The 24,480-nt window shown below is 44.2% G+C and overlaps 1 protein-coding gene and 1 long non-coding RNA gene across 2 annotated transcripts; one reads left to right on the top strand and one right to left on the bottom strand.

Annotated features, from left to right (window-relative positions):
• Positions 1 to 5,900: 5,900 nt before the first annotated feature.
• Positions 5,901 to 13,080, bottom strand: PPIF (peptidylprolyl isomerase F). Its single transcript, XM_074592818.1, has 6 exons — positions 12,782 to 13,080; positions 10,803 to 10,833; positions 9,833 to 9,921; positions 7,528 to 7,624; positions 6,635 to 6,710; positions 5,901 to 6,203 (listed from the first exon to the last, which is right to left on the bottom strand). Exons 1-6 carry the CDS (start codon positions 12,977 to 12,979, stop codon positions 6,068 to 6,070), a joined length of 627 nt encoding a protein of 208 aa, XP_074448919.1. The 5' UTR covers positions 12,980 to 13,080; the 3' UTR covers positions 5,901 to 6,067.
• LOC141745290 (uncharacterized) lies at positions 12,656 to 24,178 on the top strand. The gene is made up of 3 exons (XR_012587729.1): positions 12,656 to 12,750; positions 13,387 to 13,719; positions 23,340 to 24,178. It is a non-coding gene; the product is annotated as an uncharacterized LOC141745290 (long non-coding RNA).
• The last annotated feature ends 302 nt before the right edge of the window (positions 24,179 to 24,480 follow it).

Raw genomic sequence — 24,480 nt, forward strand, 5'->3', positions numbered from 1 at the left:
CAGGGACTGACAACCTTACGCAGCGAGATCCCTTCTGCAGCCATTTACACATGGCATCTGAAGTCAAACAAGCTTGTCCTCACTCAGATCCCCTGCAAGAGAACCATCTCATACAGGCTCCTGCCACGGTGAGCTCTCCTGCCTCACACGATTGTCTCCAAGTCCCTTCATCTTCCACCATTTATAGCTCACAGTGAAGGTCCTCCTGCATCCCAGCTCTTAAGTCATGCCCTTGCCAGTCCCGGACACCCTTGTCCTCAGCTCTGACAAAAGAAAAACCCACCTCTTTGCTGCTGTTTGCCTCCCAGAGCAGCGAGACAGCTGCTTCCCCAGGTGCAGCCGTTCCCCAAGCCCACCCCTCCACCACCCCAGGGCATGGTGGGTGACCCTGTGCAGGAGCAGAAGCTCTTTCTCTTGCGGGTTTTGAAAAGAAGAAAAAAACCCACTACTAACCTCCATCTGTGCCTCTGTCTGCCCTCACCCAGATGGGAAAGCAGTTTTGCTCATTCAAACCAAACTGTGTGCGGTCCCCTCCCACGAGGGTGGAAAATAAGTTCAGGGAGCAAAGCAGGGGCTCCACCAGCCATGGCACGGCCCCGGCGTGGGGCTCCCAGGCCTCGACAGGGAGACCCACACAGCGAAAGAGGTTCCACGGGAGAGGTGCTTGTGGTGTCACAGTGCAGAGGCTCCTTCCTCTTCTACCGTCTGGTGGTTCGCCCATGACTAACATAGGATACAGGCTCTGGGTGGCCGCAGCACCCCATGCAGCATCCCCTGGCAGATGTGGGGACCGCATGGAGGCAGGAGAGCATGGAAAAGGCATATCCAGTGCTGTGCTGGAAAAATCAGAGCAGATAACTTGAGAAGAAACATCAAGGCTCAGGAAAATGGTTGCTGAGGTTCAGTTTTCAGTTTGACAGTGCAACAAATTCATGTTTTGGGCTGTGAAGATTTTGGGTCAAAATTCACCTGTGATCAGCTGGTTCCTACAATGCCTTTAAACAGTCAGACTTGATACAAAAGTCTGCAATTCAAGATTTAAAAGTTTTTCACTTGAAGGCCAATGTCCGTTCAGCCTGGTTACTTCTAAATTGGGTAGAAAGTGTCTGTCCAACTACAAATTCTCAGCTAGCACCAGGGCATCCACATTGTCCTTGAAGTGTCACGTAAAATGATTTGTACTCTAAGTAATTCACTTCTTTGAGGTCCTGATTGCTGATATATTGCTACCAGCAGAGTAAACAGCATTACAAAAGAGAACAGCATTTTGTACCTCGAACCTCTTGACTTCAAAGGATTTAAAATTTATAAACAAAGAGACACAGCCTCAGTCCAGCACCAAAGAAAGCCATTTATGTAAGCAGAAAGTCTGGAACAAATAATTAAAACATGAGACTAAACAAAAACATTTTTGAGTTTGTTGAAACAACTTTGAAATGTAAACTCTTTTTTTTCTGCTTATATTTATTTGCACTTTACCTAAGGGTGCCCTCTGAGCCTGTTATTCCTGACTCGTGTTGGGCTTGGCAGTCCCTCAGTGGTGACCACCGCGGAGCTCGCTCTGCGCCTCTTCTCCCAGCACACCCAGGGCTCACCCCCAGGGCAGCCCAGACAGGCCACGCGCCGTGACAACCGCTCTGCTGGCGAGCAAGCTTTTATCTGAAACGGCCAGGTGAAAACCTGCAGTAGCACACCTGCCATCCCTCAGCACTTCTCAAAACCACAACTCCAGAGTGAACACCTTCTTTTTTTCCTTACGTGAGTTGTGCAGGATTTCTAAGTAGTAATACCACACACACACCCCGCAAAAAAAAAGTTTTGGTGGCTACACTCCATTTTAACATCTTCTGTCACACCTCAGTGAGCCACAGACCATGACAACGTGCTGGAGCAGCCACGGTTGGGAAAGACATTACTTTACTAATATCTTCTCATGCAGGAGAAGCTGAAGCAGCTTGTGGGGTTTGTACCCAGGAAGACGCCCAACAGCAGCTTTTGGTGCTTCCAGAGTAATTGAACGCATCTCGGCTCATTTCGGTGTAGCCGAAGGGAAGCTACGGGCCAATTTGTTACGAACACCACTGTAACTCTACCTGCTCCTCACCTGAATTTAGCGGCGCTTTGTCACCCCCAGCCCCTTCAGTGTATTATTAAGGCAAAGGTCCCGCTGAAGGCGTCAGCGCTGGCGTCACGGCGGCCGAGCGCGCGGTGGGCGATCGCCTGGTGCCACCTGGTGGGGAGCGGGACAACGGCGAGTGTCCGCCACCCCCCGGGCGCATCGGGGCTCCCCGAGAGCCCAGCAGCAAGGGCAGGGAGGGAGAGGAAGGCGAAGGGAGCAGGTCATCAGCGCCTGGGACCTGCCAAAGACAGCTGGAGGCAACGATCCGCAAAGGGCTGGGGTCGCTGTGGAAGTTCTCCATCCACAGCCCAGTCCATGACCAGTCATCAAACTGAACTCGACAATTCCACGCTAACGCACCGGGAATGGGATGGAAATAATCATTTCCACGCCACTCATTTGGTGGGGAGATGTGTTCCTTACAACAGAGAAGCAAAGATTTGCCCAAACCCTCTCCTCCACGGCAGGCAGGGGCTGCTGGCACTCAAGGACATCTCGGCCACGGGCCAGTGACCAGCTCTGCCCCAGCACCCATGCCATGGGGGTAATGAATCACCGGGCAGGGGACAGAAAAATCACCCTATGCTTCAACTTGTCTGGCAGCAATTTTTCACATTTTGAATATACACATGAATAACTTGAGTCACTCTGGGATGGCCCAGCTGCTTTAAAGTGAGCCATGATCTGAATTGCTTTTAGATCAACGCTTTTTACCAGCAGAAGACAAGGGAAGCGTATCCATTTACCATACTAAAAATGTATTTAAAAAATAATTTGGGGCAGTTTCCTATCTCACAGTTGAAATGGATTAACTTTAGAAGTCAAAGTCCTTTTCTGTATGTGACAGAGCTCTGAGGCAAAGTTTATTGTGGTCATAACACGTATCATTTTGCTATGAAGGGGTACAAAATCCCAGAGCAAGGAGGTCACAAGCAAGTGGTGGCACTGGCTAACTCTTCCTGTTCTAGCCCATGATTTTGACAAACCATCAAAGCAAGGCTGCAAAAGGAGAACCCTCTTCTCCTAGTAACTGTCTGTGATACATGAGGGCTAAAAGGAGAGAGACAGGCACGTAGGGTCCTGCAGAAAATTAGACCCCAGCAGACAATTACTTGCAAAAGCCCATCTCTGTGTACTGACCCACGCGCTGCAGTCCTGACTTTAGGCTGCATATGGAAGTGGACAAGCTGCCCAAGACTGAGAGCCCCAGGAGCACAGCTGGCCAGGGCCCGCCACCCAGCGTGCCGAGGTCCTGCAACCCTTCCTGGGGTGTCCTGTGGGGCCACAAACACCTCTTAAAATTAGCTCGGGTATACTCAGTACAAGCTGTAGTGTGTATTTGCAGTATAGAACACTTTTGCAATGCTGCAAACGTGGAATAGAGCTCTGTGCCTTTTCCCTTTAAATAAAGGGAAGGGGAGGAAGGAAAAAACCAGGAAGAAAAGAACCCTAGAAAAATCCATTTTGAGGAAGATACTTTATAGAAGAAAACTTTAAGAGATTGACTTGTTTAGCTTGTCAAAACATTAAGACTCACATTACACTGCCCTAAGCACCCAGGCAGCAAAGGCAGGCCCTTCTGGCAGAGCACAGCACCAAAGCCAGCCCCATTGAGCCACCGCAACCAGTGTTACCAGCCACAGGAATCACATACGTCTTAAAATATTTATCTTCTAGTCAAGATTGCAAGCCTTGATGGACAATTTTGGCTTTTACATTTCAGAAGTTCGGTCATAAAGGTGTCTGCAAGAGCCACAGGCACGTGTAACACATCATTAGAACATGCACAATACTATTACTTATTTAAGGGTTAAACACACAGTTGTGAGAAAATGGCCTGGTTTGTGGCAAAGCAGCTTCCATTGGGCTTTCCAGTCTACAAATACCACTGAGACACACGAAGATGCTAAATTCCTAATGTCATCTCTGATCACGCAGCAAGGAAGAAATTTTTCCTCAGTTGTCCAGCAAAAAGCTGGAAGTACCAACTTTTCAAAAAGGAATTCAGAAATTTAAAAAAAACACCACCCAGTAAATTTACGCTTTCCCCATTATCTCTGCAAACTGATAGAATCAATCAGACAAGAGAAGTCTCAAAACCTGAACCGCTATCCATATACTAGACATTTTAGAACCACTAGCACGAGGCAAAGCCTGGCACCATTACCCCGTCTCTCTCTTGACGTATCTCTGAACAACAGCTCAGCTTCCAAATGCCACGGGATCCGACCGTCGCAGAGGGGACAGAGTAGAACAGCCCGAGAAAACGCAGCAGGTTTCAGCTCCTCACACTCCTGCTTTCAAGTAGGTGTGCAAAGTCATATTTAAGAAAGGGACAGACTTTTTCTTTTTTTTTTTTTTTTGGTAGAACTGTATTTAATTATTTTTCATATACAAATTAAGAGAACACACACACACAAAAATCATGATTCTATCAAATTGAAATAAGCCAAACCAGCACAAATAAACATTTCAAAAATACTACAAAGAAAGATTAAACTGCTATAGTGGAAAGAATAAAAAACTTTTCAATTCTATTTTCTGCAAAATTACACTCTGAATACTACCTCATACACATAAGAATGGAGCCCTCCATGGAAAAAAAGTCCAGTGCAAAATAGTTTTAAACCTACATATTATCCAAATGCAACAGAAATAAATTCACATTTAAAGAGAGACATCCCGGTGTATTCTTCTCTTCAGTAACAAGATTATTGCACAAAACCAGTCAAGTGCTTTGTCCCACAAGCATGAATACTCTACAGCTTTAGTGATTCTCAAAGTGACGTTGTGAGGTTCCAACATTTATTACCGCTCCAGCACTCCACATAAAACATACCGCGTTATACAAACAAAATGCGTTTAGCTGATCAGCTGAATTCTTTCCTTCTCGTGCATCAACCCCAAGAATAACCATTTTGCTGCACCAATTAGGCCTTGTGATTCTGCGGTGACCAATTTTAACTTCTGACAATGATGCATAAGAAATCAGAATCCCAGCAATACCCGAGGCAGGCCGACTTCTCGGGACCAACAGGACAAAAAAAGCAATGAAACCCATTTCTCACTCACGCAAGCTCCCTATACTCTGATTATATTCTCAAAGTGCAAAAATAGGCTATGTATTGAGAACCGTGCTGCATTCCACACAGAACCAGATCTCAGAGCAGAACTGCACTTCAAGTTCACAGTTGCATAATAAAAAAGTCCCATGATCTTTTGGCTAATTTGTGGTCTTATTGCCCAGGTAGAGCTCTAGTAGTAGGCTAAGTCAACCAAAAGCAATTTACTTGACCCAAAAGTCAAATTGCTCCATTGACGCAGGTAAGGTAGAGTTCAGTTTTAAACAGTGATCTGAGACTACAAAAAAAAATTATTAAGACAGAATTAATTTAAAATAACCCACAACCACCCATTGATTCTATTGGATCGACTTAAATTGAGACACAGAGAAAGTGTCTGACAGTCTTGTTGCAGACAGCCTTGAGAGCACTAGTTAGTATCATTTTTTCAAAGTGATGAGACAAACAACAGAATAGGCATTTATTAGCACCAAAGGAAACATGGTATTTCTCAATTTATACCTAACCCCCAACTATAGAATGCTTAGTTGGCAGCTCCACCACCGATGCTATCACCTGAATCATCCAAATACTAAGAACAGCATCAATGCTGCAGTCAGATACGCTCTGGGTGACCGTAGTACTGCTTTCAAAATGCAGTGGGACTCTACCGAATCAATGTGACAGTGTGACTACCAAGGTAACTCAGTTAAAACGTGTTTCAGTTATTGTTTTATGCTTTTAATCAATATTATTCAATATAGGTATAAAAGTCAGAACAAGTTAAATAGAAAATATGGCTCCATAGGTGCTGCTCACAGGATCAGAAATGTTTATGATTCATTTTTCACAGCATCAAAGTTGTCCTGAATGGTAGGGCAAAAGGCTAGGACAGCTGGCCACAGTCAGTAATGACAATCTTTTTGGTGGGTTTTCCACTCTTGGAACCAAATCGCTCAATTTTTTTCACGACATCCATTCCTTCCTTTACATGCCCGAAAACAACATGTTTTCCATCTAGCCTGTAACACAAAAAAAAAAACCAAAGGCAGTTTTACTTAAAACAACATAAAGCCTGAACCAAACCAAGCTCAGTGAAGGGATGCTAGCACATCTTCATGGCTCTCACCTGCTGATTGAGTCTATGGCAAAGGCACAACTGTTCTACAAGTGACATGAAATACCTTTAACTCTGGACCTTAGGAGCATTCTGAGGGACAGCGACCTTGTTACCCACACAGCCCTTCCTCCCTCAAGTAGCACAAACCAATTTATTTTCCCTTGTGATTCAAGTAATTTGGAAATTGATAAGAAAAAAAACCACAAAACAAAACACAAAACCAAACAAAAAACCATCAATCCACGAACAACAAAAAAAGACCCCAAGAAAACCCCAAGCCCTCCAGATCCAGACATCAATTCATCAGGTTAATATGCAGGGCTGAAAACCTACCAGTCAGTTTTTGCAGTGCAAATGAAGAACTGAGATCCATTTGTATTGGGTCCCGCGTTGGCCATTGAAAGAACACCTACAACCACAGCAGTTTATTAGATTGGTGTAAGAACTGTACAGTGGAGAAGACCATTTTCCTCTGCACGTTTAGACTAAAGACGGACAGACAGAAGATGTGATGGTCTCACATTGTCTCCAAACGATTTCTAAGGCCAACTTCTTGCCTTTGACTATTCCCCTCCAGCCCAGCGCCTCCCTCCTTTCTGCCTAGCCTCCCTTCTTTCCACAGCAAGAATGTTAGTAATGTAATTAGTTGTACACATCCTGAATGTGATTGACACCAGGTAACCTCCACTGTGGTTCAACATCAGCAGTAGTTTCCTGTGATGAGGAAGTAACAATCCAAAAAAGACAGACTATAGAATTCAGATGTTCTTATGTATGGCTTTTCCTTTACTTTTTTCTGGATTTAATTTGAGCTTAAAAGGACGTGCCTGTAAATAAGAAATCCCAGATCGCTTTGTTTCCCTTTTGCAGCTATCATCTAAGGAAAAATTGAAGTCTATGACTTATGAAAGAGGAAATAAAAGCAGTAATTTCACCTTTGCAGAATTTCTAAGTAAAATACAAAACTCCCATAGTTTATTTTGCACGGTCCCTTTTATAGTGAGAGCAAGAGCAACGATGTCACCCGTTACAGGCTGACATATCGTACAGCAGTCTCCACAAATAAGCACATGCCAGGGACAACGGATTGTTAAACTTCCTCGATACTTTCATAACTACAAAGTGCCCCACACAGCTAAAAAAACCTTTTTTTTTTTAAATACATCTTCATAAACAATCATTATAGGTTATAGTCATCAGAAGGTAGAAAGAATATGTTTATTTACCAGGTCCTACGTGCTTAAGTATGAAATTTTCATCTGGAAATCTACTGCCATAAATGGATTTTCCACCGGTTCCATTATGATTTGTAAAGTCACCACCCTGAAACAGAAATGGCTTATTAACTTTTCTAGCACACAAGCGTTATTTTACATCAGAATTAATGCTCTTGAAAACATACTCACTTCCTCTCATTAAAAAGTAATAAAATCAACACAATTTCTTCAGGTTAAGAACGATGATTTAAAAACATGTAACTAGATGAAGATACAATCAAGCTGAAAATAAATTTCTGCTCCAGTTCTTGCTGATATTCTCCAACTGACATCCGTAACTCCAACAACCACCTTTCTGTGTTACCAGCCTTGCTCCCAAATGCGGTGCAACAAATGGCAGCAATTTTAAGGAACACCTCAAAGGCCTCAAGACAAAATCACCCAAATTCATTACCATAGGCAAGACCTGAGAACTTTTGTTTGTTTGTTTTCCTTCCTTTCTTTCTCCCAACAGGTTTAAACACTGGTCAGGATCTCCATTATTACTATTTGCTGTTTCTAGGTTTTGTTGTTTAAGTGCTATGTCTGAGCTATTTTAAACTTCCCTCAGCTACATGCTGCTTGCTGGGATCGAAGTGGCCACCTGTCTTAGGTTAGACACACAAACAACAACGCACAAACAAAAAACCCCAGCCACAGCAACTCCCAAAGGTGGCTACTAAACACTGCTTCCAGCAATCTGCCACCTCCTCTGCCGGAAGCGACACCACCCACGCCAGCAAAGAGCTCATACCTAACAAGTGTTTCACGTCACGTTCATCTTCCCACTCTCGCCTTGAGTAATCTATTACAGGGGTGTTACAGCTACTCCTACGCAGTCCTCTGCATATTGCATGCCATGCGGAGGCATCTGAATTGCCGAGTCCTGGGTATGATGACCTCCAATTAGGCTATACCAATTGCCTGAATCATATTAACACTCCATCTCAACAAGAGGCCTCTACTGTTTTCTCTCGCTTTAAAATATTTGAAACTTATGACAGTATTTCCACTTTGGTAATGACTACCAAGTAGTTCGTAAATATTAATTCCCACTTAGGTAATGACTACCAAGTAATTCCTAAATATTAACTCATCATCTCACCGTATCACAGAATCAGCCACCTAGTATCCTCACTTCAGGTCCCTTTGTGGGGACAAAACAGGGAGGCAAGGAGGACAGACTTACACAGAACTTCAAAAATGAGTGGTAGAACTGAGAGCAGGATTTCTAATTTTCTTATATTTATGTATTTCTGATCGCAGCAAGCTAAACCTTGTCCCTTTGTCAGTATCACAAAACCTTAGTGTCCTTTACAGCACGCTTGTCCCCTTTTCTTTTAGTAGAAATGTCCTAGGATTAGGGCCTCTTGTTGTCACAGCTGTACTTTTCGCTTAAAAAAAAAAGTGATAATAGGGGACCACCACAGTCCTAAGTTAATAAATAAAGCACTCTCACTATGACCTTCATCTCAAACTGCTTACAAAGCCATTCTACAACGCATTGCTGTTGAAATGTAGCTTCTCCTAAGGGAAGAGAGGACCACCAGGAATCACTACAGCACAGAAACCCTGCTCATCTGCCAAGCCAAGTACAAAGGCAGCATTCAAAAAGGCTTTTTCTGTTCTGTTTTTGTTGTTGTTGCTGCAGTTTGCTTAAGAAAAAATTGCTAACGTGCATGGACTTTAATTCAGAATTTTGAAAGATCCATCCTTTAAATCAAAACCCATTTCAGGTGTGTCGTCCCAAAAACCTACCCCAGTCAGCCCTTTGGGTTCCCTTCCATATTAGGGAGATGTTCAGATAAAAAACCCAAACAACTTTTTTCTTTAAAAACACATTCTCTATTGTGAACAGATTATTCTACCAGGAATAAAGAATGGACATGTTGTTTTCTTAGCTCACTTAGAACACAAGGTTGATTGTCATTCTACCCACAAACGCTTCTCCCAAGCAAGTGCCATTTTGCCAAGTGTGCCTCACACTAAAGTACACTGCTATACAAAAGCAGAAAGCCTTACGCCAGGCTTTTTAAGACGGTCTACGCATAATTTACATTTATTTGTACAGAAGATGTGCTAAGCAACAGCAAAAAGATCAGAAATGCAAGTCACATTGTTACACCTTCATTCTGCAGTTAGCAAAGGTTAGAGCAGAGAGACTTGAAATGTCACCACTAGCCTAACTGTTCCTAAAAATATGTAACATACAGATAAATTTAACAGCAAAATTTAAAAACAAAACAAAACCAAACCAACAACCACAAAACATTACCTGGCACATAAAGGAAGGAATCACTCTGTGAAAAGTGGATCCTTTATACCCAAATCCTTTTTCACCAGTACAGAGAGCTCTAAAGTTTTCTGTGAAAACAAAGCATAAAGTACTATGTTGCCATATGTGATCGATAATATAAACAAACACAACTAGATTAACTATGTCCCAAGTTTATATATTTCAAAAATTTTACAGTCTCTTTAAGGTATTATTATTAGTTGTTTCCATCCTTTAAAAGAACCTCTGTAAAAATGCTAAGGAAGTAAAGTTTGTTTAGCCTCAGAACAGGGTACAAACAACCCTTTTCAATCTCATCTCCCTTTTATCTTGCTGTTATATCTTAATTCCAACTGCCCCACCTCCCCAAACCCACCAATTTGGAGTCAAAGATTTCATTTTCTGACGTTTATGCCTTTGTTCGCTGTAGTAATTGTAAAGATGATGCTTGTTTTTTGTTTTTTTTTAAAGGATGTTCATCTACTGGGAACTGAAAGAAAAGTACAAGTTTTTCAGAACCACTAAGCAAGCAGATGAGGAAGTAAGCATGTGATAAAACATAAAAACTCTGTAACATGAATGCACTGATCAGCTAGTGACAAACCCCTATAAGCTCTCTGGAAACTCTAAGAGACACCATCCCTTTGATTTACGCTTTCCCATTTGCTTTGGGGCTTGCTTTTAATGAAAACTAATGTGTTTTTAAACATATCGACTCACCACTGATAACCCACACATACGGAGTGTACTGTCTTGGCACTAACTACAAAATGAAACTATTTGGAACAACAATGAATTATAACTCCTCACTAGCACTGTTCTGACAAGGTTTATACTGTGTCTCTTTATTTAACAAATGGGGACGGAATGTGGAAATGGCTTCCAAAAGGTAACAGAATATTCTTGTTCCTGAAAATCACAATCTAGACCTTAAATATTTAAGTATGAAATTGTCCAGATGCTGTCTTACCTGCTGTCTTTGGAACAACATCAGCTTTCAGCTGTTAAAGAAAAATAAACAAACAAATTAGTAAGTCAGCTTTTTCAACCATGCATAGAAAAACTTCTGCACTGAAGGCCAGTACAACTGAATGCTCTTCTCAAGGCAACAAGCTACCTGAAACCACAAGCCACCCAAAATTCCAAGAACACCTTAAGACTTCCCAAGCATTTGGGTAGTAATTAAAAATATCCCCTCAATCCAACTTTTAGCCAGTTCATGAAGAGCAACTTGAGCAGTGTCTAATGATTTCATTGATCAATAAAGCAATTTAGCAATAACTAAGAAGAATCTTTATGATAGGCCCCTGTCACTGGAAAAAGTGACATAAAAATGGCCATACCAAGCCAGACCCAGGGTTTTATCTAGCCACATACCCTGTCAGTGGCCAGCAGCAAACACCTAAAAACATTACAGCTGTGGCAAGAAGCTCATGTTCCTTCCCTAGGATGCTCTCCTCAGATGCCTATAATTTGCAGCTGAGTCTAACCACAACTTAAGCAATGATACAATACTTTCAGATTTTCTGTAAATTGGGCGCATTAAAAGTCTTTAACATGGAAACGAAATGCTGCCACAGGCGATACAGTAACATTAATGCCATTTTTTATAATACCACCCAGCTATTTACTAAATCTCACTAATGAATAAGGAATCCACGTAGCAATATTTTTACCTATGACTCTCTCAAACGCTACCTCCTGGGAACATGAGAGCTGGCAGCGTCCAATTAATTTATATGCTGTCGCTTTCAATGAAGAAAAGTGAACTGGGCTCTAGCCTCAAGGAAAACCCTTTTAGAGAGAACTGTTATAAACTACTTTTTAAAAAAGAATTTATGGATACGGACCCAATGCGGGTGCTGGAGGCAGAAGGCCACACCGAATTCCCTCAGCGGGCAGCAATTCGGGGAGCAGCATTCCCTCCGCCGGTGCTGCAGCACGGCCCTCATTCCTTCCCCTGCACAACGCCTTTACTCAGAGGCACGTGCTCGGCCCTACTAAGGATACCTGGTATCCCACAATTAAAGCCTCGGTGCTTATCGTGCCTTTCGTAAGAGCAGAGCGTACCGCAGCCTTCCTGTTCAGGCCTTCTTTAAACGCCTGAGCATTTCGCAGACTGAATTTTTAACGATAAAGCTGGTTGCCGGCTGGGTGTCGAGCCAGCTGCCAGTTCAAACACAGCCGGGCAAACCTTTCCATGTGCATCGAGCAGGAAGGTCGAGGAGGCAGCACCTCAGAAAACCGAAGACTAAGAATCAAACGATAACCACTCAGGAAATAAAAAGGGGAAAGCAGGCGGAAGCTGGCAGTGGCTGGAGCCCCCGCGTCCGCTGCCCCAGGAGCAGGCCAGCCCAGGGCCCGGCCCTCCGCTGACCCCCGGGGCCAGGCTGGGGCTGCGGGCGGCTGCGGGAACCCTGCTGGCTCCTGCCGGGCGGGCGGCAGGCTGCCCGGGTCGCTCTGCTCTTGCGCGGTATTTCAGCTTTCGCGCTACAGTTCAAAGTCTCCCTCCACTGAGGCTCCCCGCCACAGCAGGGCCCAGCCTCCACCTCAGTGGCCGCAGCCGCCCGCCGGCCCGTCCCGCGGGGATGGCTCCGGGTACCGGCCGCCGTCACAGCCGTGCGGTGCCGCCACAGACGGCGTCCAGGTGCCCCGCTCCAGCCCCCTGCCCACCCTGCTCGCCCCCAGCCGCCTCACTGCCCTCCCTCCAGGGGAGCACGGCCCCCCGGCGAGGGCCGTCCCCCCCCCCCCACCCCGGGCCCCGCTCCCGCCCGCAGCGGCTGCGCCTTCCCCGCCGCCCCGGGAGCCGCCCCCCGTCCCTGCGGGCCTGCCCTGACCTTGCCGCTCACCGGCCGCCATGCCCGGGCGCCCCGCCGCCCTCGGCTCTCCGGACACCCTCCGTCGGGCCCCGGCGCCAGGTGAGCTGCCGGCGCCCCCCCGCGCCCCTACCTCCAGCACGACGCGTCCCAGCGGCTGGTTGTCGACGCCCACGTCCAAGTACACCACCGGGTTCGGCGGGTCGGCGCCGGCCGCGCTGCAACCGCGGGCACCGGCCGCCCACATGCCGGCGAGCCCCGGCGGCGGCGGCAGCAGCAGCAGGTCGCCGGGCGGGCGCAGCAGGCGGCGGGCGGCGCTCAGCGCCAGCATGCCGCAGTCGGGCGGGCGGTGGGTCCGACAGACACCGGCAGACGCGGGGACACGACGCCGCCGCCTTTTATGGGCTCCGCCGCGGCGCCACAGCACCCCCTGGCGGCGGCGGGCGGCGCGCAGGGCAAGATGGCGGCGGGGGCGCTGAGGGACAGCGCGGGGAGAGCCCCGGGGCGGCGCGGCTGTCCTTGCCCGCCGGCTGCCGGCTCCGGGCGGGCTCAGCCGCAGGGCGCCGGGAGGGAGGGATGGTGGGCCGCTGCGGGCGCCAGCTGCCCTCAGGGCTACCGAGTGGGACCTGCACCATCTTCCACACACCCACCACTATCTGGTGTCGGCTTGGGGCTTTTTATTTGATTTTCATTGTGGTTTGTTTTTTTTTTTTCTTCCCCCCTCCCATTTCCACACAGCCCCTTGCACCCCAGGGATTAACAGTGGATGGGAAGTTTGTAAAGATGTCGTAATTCCAGGCGAGGCCTTGGGCCCTGTCCCTCAGCCCCCAGGGCAGCGCGGCGGCAGGACAGGCCGGGTGCCGCCATCAGGCGTGTGGGTGAGTGGGTGCTGCGGGGAAGGGGGGTCACGGGCCGCCCCGGCTGCGTTACTCACCCACAGCACCCAGGGAGCGAGGTCATTAACACATGGCGAAACAGACGGGAGCACCTGAGCACCGACTGGCAGTGTCACCCTGGCGTCACTGACCCCCGGCAGGGCCCATTACATCGTTATGTAAATGGCTTATAAAGGTAAATAGTGTTCATGCTCTATATGAAATAACAAGATTTATCATTTAGTTTTCCCAACTTAGCAGCTCAGATCAAAATACTTTGGATATACTTTAGTCATATCGAGATATTATTTTGAAATCCACTACAGTTACCATCCTTCTGTATAATAACTTTCAAAAATTTTCAAATTCCTTAATACCACAAAATGTTTTTGGATTTGGTCCTGGTCTGTGAGGTCGAAGAAAGCTCTTCTATCAGCATAGCGGCAGCAAGACAACTCTCATAAGCCAGTATACATTCTCTCTATTAAAAAACAACCCCGTTGATGTATTTTACAACCTGCATACATTTAATTTCATTTCATCAAAATAATTAACAGTGCAGTTCCACACTGCTAGCTCAACCACAGCCTACCACGTGTGTATCAGCACTTCTCCAGCCAGCAGCTGTATCACTAATGCAAGCCCACTGGTATGAGAGACCAACTTTTTTCATTGCAAACAAGCAGGAAAAGAAGTTCTGTTCTCCACAGCAGGCTCATGCAAGTCTGCTCCACCTGCAGTGTTCTGCCCCATTACACCTCCTTTGCAGACACGCAGGATGCCTGATGCTTTTCATTTGTGATAAACCTTGCAGTTAGCAGGACACAACTGGACTGCCAAGTCTCTGCTAAATGAACTCTGCACATAAGTGAAAATACGTACAGCCCAGAAAGCCAACCGCATCCTGGACTGCATCAAAAGCAGCGTGGCCAGGTTGAGGGAGGTGATTCTGTCCCTCCCTCGCTCTGGTGGGACCCCACCTGGAGTACTGGGTCCAGCTCTGTGGCCCCCAACATAGGAAAGACATGGACCTGTTGGAGCGGGTCCAGAGGAGGGCCACAAAAATGATGAGAGGGCTGGAGCACCTCTCTTAGGAGGACAGGCTGAGAGAGATGGGGTTGTTCAGCCTGAAGAAGAAAAGGCTCTGGGGAGACCTTATAGTGGCCTTTCAGTACTTAAAGGGGGCCTACAGGAAAGATGGTGAGGGACTCTTTATCAGGGAGTGTAGTGATAGGACAAGGGGTAATGGTTTTAGACTAAAAGAGATCTAGACTAAATAGAAGCAATACATTTTTTACAATGAGGGTGGTGAAACCCTGGCACAGGTTGCCCATAGAGGTGGTAGAGGTGGTTTCCATCCCTGGGAACATTGACGGCTGGGTTGGACGGGGCTGTGAGCAACCTGATCTAGTTGAAGGTGTCCCTGTTTACTTCAGGAGAGTTGGACTAGATGACCTTTAAAGGTTCCTTCCAACCCAATACGTTCTATGATATTCTGTCTGCTTGCTCTGCTCTTTCAGCTTTCCAGATGGAAATACGATGTCTATTAAGACACTTCTAAAAAGGATATATGGTTTTGTACAGATTACTTTAAGGCAGTAAGTTACCAAAACTAAATAGCAGTTATCTATAGTACTGCAGGCTACTCTTGTTAAAAATTATAGCTCTTGAATGTGGAAAAATAGCTCCTATTCTTTAAAAACAAACAAAAAACCCACAGAAAACCCAACCCAAACCAGCCAAACAAAAAACCCCAACCCCCAAGGGTGATTCTAGTAGTTGTGCACCTGTAATTTTGAGGTTCCTCGTATTATAAACCAAGTTATTCTAATGACAGTTAAAGTAACGCAACCCTGTAACACAGTATGACAGAATCACGCAAGGACAGTCCCTATACGAGGAACAGTAAACCTTCAATCCCGCCCGAGTTCTTTGTTGTCAATAAAATAGCAACTAAAAGTGACTTCATCAGTGACATTCACGGAATCGTCAGAAAGCTGTCAATCAAGTCACTGCCCTGACTACAACGTTCAAGATGGACCCTTCGGCATAGCCTAATGTGGTTTCTGCAGTTACAAAGCATGGTACATGCTGTGGTCATCCCTACACCACCGCCAACTGCGGAATTGCTGTCTCAAAACTCTCAACTTGCTACATGTAGCCGTGATGTCCTTCCACTGAATGGGAAGGAAGTACAGGTCTCTCTCGAGTGTGTGCCTGAAAAACAGCGTTCATCTAGGATTTCTCAGTTGTCTCTAATTGTACGTCATAGTTCTGCCCTGAACTATGAAAATACTAAGGTATTTTCTAGTTACCTTGTCATATCCTCTTAGCTTCAAGTCAGTTGGGGGGAAATGATAACCTCCCTTAATCTAGTTGTCAATGTGCTTATTCTCTAGTGATCATGAAAAACCTCACACTTTTTAATGTTGTTCTAATTGCAGTAGCCATTAGAAGCCCAAGCCAAAATTATGCATACCTATAACAACAGAGAGTTCTGGCCCTGAAGGATTTATTAAACAAGACAAAAGATGAGCAAAGGAAAATATCATCATATTTCACACTTGGGAAACGCCAGCGGAACAGCTTGGAACTGTTTTGCTACAAGTTCACAGGCGTCTCTGGTGGAGCAAACAGTGCAGTTTTCCTCATTTGCAGGTCTTGGTGAGAAGGCAAAACAACTCACTTTCTTTCACAGTGGTGATTATTTTATTTGGGAATATGGACTGAATTATTATCTCTAGGCTTACGCAATAAAGCTATTAGATCACTTGCTATGGTCTACTCCTGCAGAGTCAGATGAATTAAAACTCACGCAGGCAGTATGACTAGGAAGTTGTGAGTTACAGAGGTCACTCTCCAAGAAGGACAGAAAAAATGCTCCAAAGACCACCCTAGACCACTAGTGAATGCGGCTTAGAGCTAGGGTCAGCAACCTGAAATGATTTTAGAGGAGCTTTGAACACATCTGTTTGAAGATACATTCATTGTTGAAATTCTGACACGTCTGGCTAGGAGATAAGTACATTTGGCTAGAAAACGAGTGCACCTGGCATCCCTGCGCTATCGAAGATAGGGAACAGGATGTGGTGGCACAGACGAAAGTCAAGATAGAATCTTCAGCAGAGCTGCCGGGGAGATGGGTACCTGCCCTATGGACCTCATCATTCTCTCTCCCTTCCCCCAATCTCCAAAGACAACACAGAAGTTACAGACAGATGAACAGGGAGGACGCTTTTGATAAAAGTTTCTAAATAGGTATTTCTAGAAACACACCTATTAAAGGACCCTTCTTATGTCCTAGCAGAGAAATTCCTGCACAGGAAAAAGAACCTTAAATGATACAATAACAGCATTTCATATTGATGCATTGCTTACAACTTAAAAGTCTTCATAAACAAGACTATGAAGTAACTGCGTGAGTATTACCACCATTGTGCCAAGACAGACAGGAAACAACAACTGCAGTTGTGACTCTTCTAAAGAAACAGAAGGAATAAATGCTTGAAATGTGATGTAACTTTGGGGATTTTGATCCAAAGGGGCTTGAAATGCTGTTACCTCCTGGCAGATAGATGTTGCACTGGTAAAAAGGTAATACGCATTCCTGATTCTAACTGTCCAACTGCGTGCCTGCTTGTTTGGGACACAGTAATGTAGGTTAATTGTATTTTCAGTCTTGGATTGCTTGGATTGATCTTGGCAGCTGTGGCAAGATCCCATTTTGCAACCTGCCAACTGCAAGAATGAAAATACATGCAACTCATCTTTGTCTGTGGCACACCCTGATATGCTCTTCATGGGGCTGTATGCTTAGACCATGCAGATAAAAACTCAACATAGACCAGAGCAATCTACTATTAAGTGGATTTCACATGAACATCACTTGATATTCTGTGGTACGGGGAATTCCCATGGTACTGATTTTGACATTGATTTTAAGAACCCGTGCACATCTGGGACCTGGTTATCTCAAGGCCTCTGCTAATCTGGACCGTTAGTAAAGGGAGAGGTCATACAGGGACTCCGCTTGATTTTAAGTGGGGAGAGCAGGAATTTGCAGTGGGCATTCCCACCCTCCACCTGGATGTGCTGCACTTCAAAACAGCCTAACTTTGTCTTCGAGGTTTTGGCTAAGCTGGAAGATGAGCTGAGAGCTGGCAAGGATTTCTGTGATCTATTATCTGTGATATGCATTTATTTATGAATGGGGACTAGAGTGGGGGAGATGGTGAAAGACCTTTCCATTATACTAAGCGATTGCAGTGTGGAATTAAATCGTACAGGAGCTCAAAGGGCATAGAGTAGCCACACAGGTACATTTACAGATAAAAAGAAAAAATGCTAATAAATATTTCCCCCGATCAAGGTTTCCTCTTAGGAACTTGTAGTAACCCAGCTCGCAACGTGAACCTTCTCTCCAGCACACACTGTACATAAAGGAGGAGTTTCCCCACATGACTTCATACTAATTACCTACAAATAGTCATACAAGAAAAACCTCAATCCACTCATGCTCCTTACAGCCGTGATTAGCATTTTCGTTTCAGAAGTTCTGAGTGACATTGCTTGCTCAGAATTCATTACTCAGTCTCCCTGCATAATGTATGGAAACTCACTGCTAATAAGTCAGATTACACAGCGCCTTTACGCAGTGCCCAGGCCACCTCGCAGCTGCCCAGAGATTGTCAGTGCACCCCTACAGCTGGTCCATGAACGTTTATGGATAGATCACAACAGCCTGGCGAGGCACATAGGACATTTTAAATGCATGGTTTTAGGCTACGGGAAAAAGGCAGCTGTTACTCCCAGTGGACTCCCAAAGCTTCAGGACGTCTAGATAGGTGGTTTGTCTGTGGGTGGGCGGGGAGGTGCTTTGCGTACTTACCAAACAGTATTAAGCTACAGCAAAAGTTACGGGAGCCCTTCTATATTCTAAAACACTGAAATTTCGATTATAACAGAACTTGACACTTATAGGGATCAGTTCAGTTTATTTACCTGTGAAGTACCACCTCTGGTCTGAGGAACAAGCAATAAGGTAACAGTACCAGAAATACTTTTAGACTTGATTAGTCATGCTACTTCACCTGTATGAGTAAGATGAATCAGGAGCTTGGGATGATCTTACTGAAAATGGAATTGCTCAGGAGTTATTCATCAGCGGAGACTCTTAGCAGCTCCTTCCCGGGAATGGAAGCCAGCGCCACATTGCCCCCACGCCATCCCGAGAGGCTGCTGCAACACCCACTGGCATGGAAACCCACGTCTGTTCTCTCACCACTGCCAGCTCCTGCTGTGCCTCGTCTTCTCTCCATTGACCAGGTCTCGTTTCTGTGATACAACAAACATAGAACCGATAAAACCAAAACCAGAGGAGTACCGGCACTTCCTATAACCACTGTTAAAAACACGAGAAAATGCAGCCAGGGGAGAGAAAGGGGAAGAATATCACACATTTAACATTTTCAGACTGACAGGGCGGTAACATGGCATTCTAGGTTGAGGTGTATTTTAGAAGTTAATTTAAGTCGCAACTCAAACGGGAAATGGTTGCAGTGTTGTCAGAGGCACAGGGCCATGTGGGACCCACAGTCCCATGCAGCACGTCACCGACTGCACCCCAGACTCCTAACTATATGTTTTTCATTCTCCATCCCTGCTATAGTACTTGGGGGTTTTAAATTATTTTCTCATGCGTTTTTGGTTCAGTTTGGTCCCTTTCCTGATCTTTGCCCCTCCCCAGTATTTAGCGGCTTTCTACACAATTTTCCTTACACTGTCATGTCTTCATGACCTTTCTTCTCTACTCTGTTTCTGAAGAGCTCTGCTTTTAATTGGCTGCCCGGTAAAGCCTTGGGTTTTCCTTCAATTTGTCTTGTGTGAAAATCTGAACGATGACTCTTTGAGTAACAGCTCCCGCTCTACCTTGTGAAAGACGAATTATCCTGTCTGCACTAAACTAATAACTAAACAATAATCATAGTTTTGAGACTTTTTTTTTCAGTTGTACAACTTCACAAAGGGAGTTGGAAGCTAAAAACGATCAGATAGCATCAGTCTGAACAAGAATCACCCAGAAATTAAAACCTTGACAGATGTAATGAGACTAAAAAAAATGCCACCAGTTTTCCTAATGAACAATTCTGCTGGAACCAATCTCACAATACGGAATCTCTCTGATTCCTTTCTGCTTTTTTGCAGTTTCACTACAGAAAGGATTGCTTACCATCAGCACGTAACAGCATTACTGCATTAGCTAGCACAGAACGTTATGACATACTTACATGACATAATTGCACGTGACAATCATCTGAATACACAGTGTCCCACCAGCTGAGCTAACGAGTCGTCAGATGCAAATTAACGTGTGTCACATTTACCATCGAAGAACATAATTTTTGGGTAATGAAATGTTGGTGAAATACTTACACGCCCAGGGCACGCATGTCTGTTAGCATTCAGAGGAGCTGGGAGTCGAGGTTTCCTTAACTTCTGATTCTGCCTCAGTGTCACTCCCGCACATTTTGCCATCGGTTTGGTAGTGGCAGTATGAAAGTAATCCTTCTTCCCAGAGGGACCGTCACGCCTAATTTAGAAAACTGCTAGCCAAATAGGATTTTGTGTGAAGCAACAAATTCTGCATAACTTTATGAATGGGGTTCTTTTTACCAGTCACTAATTGGGACAGCTAATCAGACAGGGACATGGGTATGTCCAAAATTCACTGAATTTGCATGTCTTTAAAATGTACAAAATGTACATTTTGAACAATACAGAAGCAATAAACAAGGAAAAAAATGAGCGTTGATTATAAATTTGAAACATAAGAATAATGGGTGACAATTTGAATAAATTTAAATATGCATTAAAACTCCATTAAGACTTCAACTCCAGCATTTCATTAAATAAGTGTGGGGTATTTCAATAGCTTTTGCAAACCAAACAAAGAAAAAAAGAAAAGAATACAACCCTAACAACAGTATGAATATTTTAAAAAATATTTTGCTTTTTCCAGTGTTTGACCAGTTAAAATTTATTAAAATTAACGACCTGTCTCCACGCTCACAATAATCGATGTGTTGCTATGTGAACAAGGTGACAAATGAAACTACATGTTCCAGAATAGTTCAACAAAATCCAAAAAACCAACATCATGAAATGACCATGGGCAAACAGGCAAGTCTAGACTGTAAGATTCAATTACAAATGTAATTGTTCAAAACTCTGACCTAGGGAAAAACAGAATCGGTAATCCCCAAACTCTTAGAATGTCCAATAAAGCCAAAAAAGCAGAGAGAAGCCAGCGTATTTCAAAGCGGTAGACGCTAGTGTTTCTAGAGAAGCTACCTTTACTCTGTGTCACTCAATCTGTTGAGAAATACAGTGAGTTCAGTAATTGGAAAGATACCGGACAAACCAAGCAGACACAGTCAATAAACGGGGGTAAAAGCTTAATCTCTTCTAGGCCACACACTCAGAAAAGAGGAGGTTTTTTAACAGGAGGATAAGACTTAAATAGGAGAAAACCAATTATTACGATTTAGGCAAGGAGTTTCTGGAAATGCAGATGAACTACGTAGCGAACAAACCGGTAAGTCCCTCTGTAGCAAGCTGTACGCTAACGCCCACAGGAGTCATTGCTGTCTGCGTGCTTTAGAAATAAAATTGTGTAATTGATTAGGTTCCTTGTGGACTATTTTTCTGTTCCCCTGAAAAATTCTCTATATGGATGGAGACGAGATACCTCAGCAGAAGATTTTGGAAGCCTGATACAAAAAAAAAATCCAGCGTTCCTTTTGGAGAGAACAAACATGAATAGCGCGTTGGCACAATGACAGGCATTAGGAGCAATATCCTACATAGAGTCGGTTGGATTTCGGTGACACAGAAAATGGAAAACTGTAATAAGGTGACATTCTGGTAATAATTCAAAATGTAAAAAAGAAAGGTAACCGTTCGTGACTGGAAGTTCACAATACAGGAAGATTTGCACAGAGAGATAAGCAGATAAGAGGGAAGTGCGTTCCAGTTAAATATACATATGAGTAAAAGACTGGGTAGACAAGTGTAAAAATACATTAACTTTAAGGGGAAACAGAGAAGGATAACAAAGGAGAGCATTATACGTAGCACATCAGGTGAGAGCTGTACAACTGTTTTATATGCTGTTCAGCTTACTTCTTTAAAGGAAAGCAAACAGCTCTACTTACACACAGGAGTCCCGTCCCCGAGCAGAAAACAAGGCGGAGGTCCTTCCTCCAGGTTTCAAGACGTTTTCAGTCTGTTGCTCCTGTAAAAGGCATGATGAAGCGCATGGCAACATCATCAAAGCACACAGCCGAAAGAACATGATTCAGAGATCCATGCTGATTAGGAAGAGTAAAGAAAAAACGTTGGGAAATAACAGTGTTCTGAAGTTGTTTGACAATTGATAAGCACGCTGATAAGCAAGGTCACAGGCAGATAGATACTCATGTCGTTGGCTGCCTGGAAGCACACGCCAAGCGCACGATGCACAGAACACACGGCCAGAATGCGGGACGGGAGACACCCACATCATCTGGATACACACGCCATACCTGCCCTGGGGTCCTCAGGTGACGTCTGGGAGACTCTCCGCTTTCAGAATTGTCCTAGTTTCCGCAGGCTTCAAAGTCAGCTTGAAAAACGCACAGTGGTTAAGGATGTCTTGAGCTCTTCATACTTCTCTTCATCTGCATAGTGCCAAAGCGCGTTTGCACAGTGTCTCGCTGACACTTCCTGGGAGCTTCCAGGAAAACAGAACACCAAAAATAAATTATTCATTAATTATTGGCTGGAACGGATAAATATTTTTTCTGCGCTGTAACTCAGTTTTATGACGTTATCCATTGTAATGGGTAGTGCCAGCAAGGAAGGCAGAAGCTGACAGTCAGAAACAAATGATTTTTCCTAATTTTGAGAAAATAAATTTCTATTCTGTATTTTTTTATACGTATCTGTATACATACTTGTGTGTATCTCGATCAACAATAAGGACTCCTGTCCTTGTGGGGCTCTGGAATAATTGCTGTATCTCAATTACATACTTGTACAGATACTCATGTTCTGAAACGGTTGGGTCGTTCCTATGTATTTGAATGCATTTCAAAGGCGAGTTCAGACTAAACACTTCCGCAAGTGCATTATGCAAATACAGAGATAAGATAACTCAGTAATTCTCTATTAAAACAAGTTCTCAGGTGCAAAGTGACTGGCACCTGCGGCTGTGGCCACGCAGGGGTGCAGGGGAGAGGGCCTGTGCGTGCCACGGCGGGTGTCGACACTACCCTGTGTGGCAGGACTCAGCCCGCTGACAGTTCAAAAGGCAGATAAATTAAGCAGACTCTGTAACTCCAAGGCTGCATTTTGAAACGAACTCCTTCAACTTTAAGGTGGGGATGGATTAAAAAAACCCAGTCACCTCATTGTAGTCATCTTCCAAGGTCACTAATTCCACTTTAATGACAGACCCCAATTGAAAGAAAAATATCAAACTCATGAGAAATTAAAACAAAGCTAACCATCTACCGTGTTGGATTCGACAATAATCCAGCATTAGAGAACACGCATGACGTGTGACAACGCAATGTGACAACCCTCCTTTCCTGTTATTCGTATCATGCAAAGATTTAATTTCAAAGTAACTGTCACTTGTTTAGGTGACAGGCAGTACCCCGCATTCTGAACCGCAGGTCACCGATACCTTGCTTGTCAGGCACTTTTTTCTATGTGATGCCGTGTCTATCAGTAAATCTGTGTTCGTAATCTTTTTTTATTCCGCATCTCTTCTAGGGTGGTTCACACCTTTCCCTTCCTGCGGCGAGTCCTGCTCCCTGGAAAGGGACACCCTGCGCCACCGACTTCCACATCAACGCAGAGCGGGGAGGGCAAAGGGGAAGCTGGTTGTTTCAAAAAGAAACTGAAGATTTACAAAGCAGCTGCCAATTAGCCAGACCTTAATTTTGCAAATTTATTTAGGAAAAAAAAAAAATTAACATGAGCAAATGAGAATACTTCAGTGTTACAACAGAGTATATAAATGTCTAGCAATAGTCAAATAATTTGATCTTTAAATACAAAATAACCACATGAACACCTAATATACAGGTTTCATCTGAATACATATTTATTAGATAAATATTAGGCTGTCACATCATCTAACTACATACAGTTTTGCAAGACTAAAAATCACAATTATTTTTTCTGACCAGTTTAAAGTATGAAATGATTGCATTGTACTGTACATACAATGTACAAACAAAGACAATGGCCATTTTTGCATGTTACTTCAGATTGTACTTTTTTTTTTTTTTTTTAATTCCCCTCTGATCGTGATATCAAAAATTGTACAAAGTATGAATTTGGTTACAATTTTTTCGAATCCCCTTATTTTTCTTCATTATTTCTGTAGCACCCTAAAAATACACAGGTGATAGACTAGTACACGTAAGCTAAATATTACATGTAGATAAAACAAAACAAAACAAAGGATCAGAGTATATTACAGAAGTGAAAGTGAAACAAATGCTGAGACTCCACAAACGCTAACAAACAGGATTCATTTTCCACATAAGATGGAGCTTCAAGCTTTTTTTTTTTCCTGCGAAATAAAAACAATGCACATTCCAAGGAAAATGAATGCATTTCTGTTAACATGTCTCTATTTGTCATTTACATATGTACAGCTGTCCCTTGAGTCTCCGCTGCAGACATTGGCGTGTATCTGTCAGTCCTATAATAATGTCTTGGCAGCAGAACTGTAGATCTCTGTGGGTTCTTTCCCAGATGAACTTCCATAGGGAAACAATTAAAAAGTAAACAAACAAACAAAAAAAGAAGAATAAAAATACTACTGGAATTTCATATAATAATTAAGCTTTAAAACAAATGACTGTGATTACCCTATTTGCTAGGTTTTTTTCTCTAAACTTTA

This window comes from Larus michahellis, chromosome 6 (assembly GCF_964199755.1).
Source record: "Larus michahellis chromosome 6, bLarMic1.1, whole genome shotgun sequence".
Classification (NCBI taxonomy): Eukaryota; Metazoa; Chordata; class Aves; order Charadriiformes; family Laridae; genus Larus; species Larus michahellis.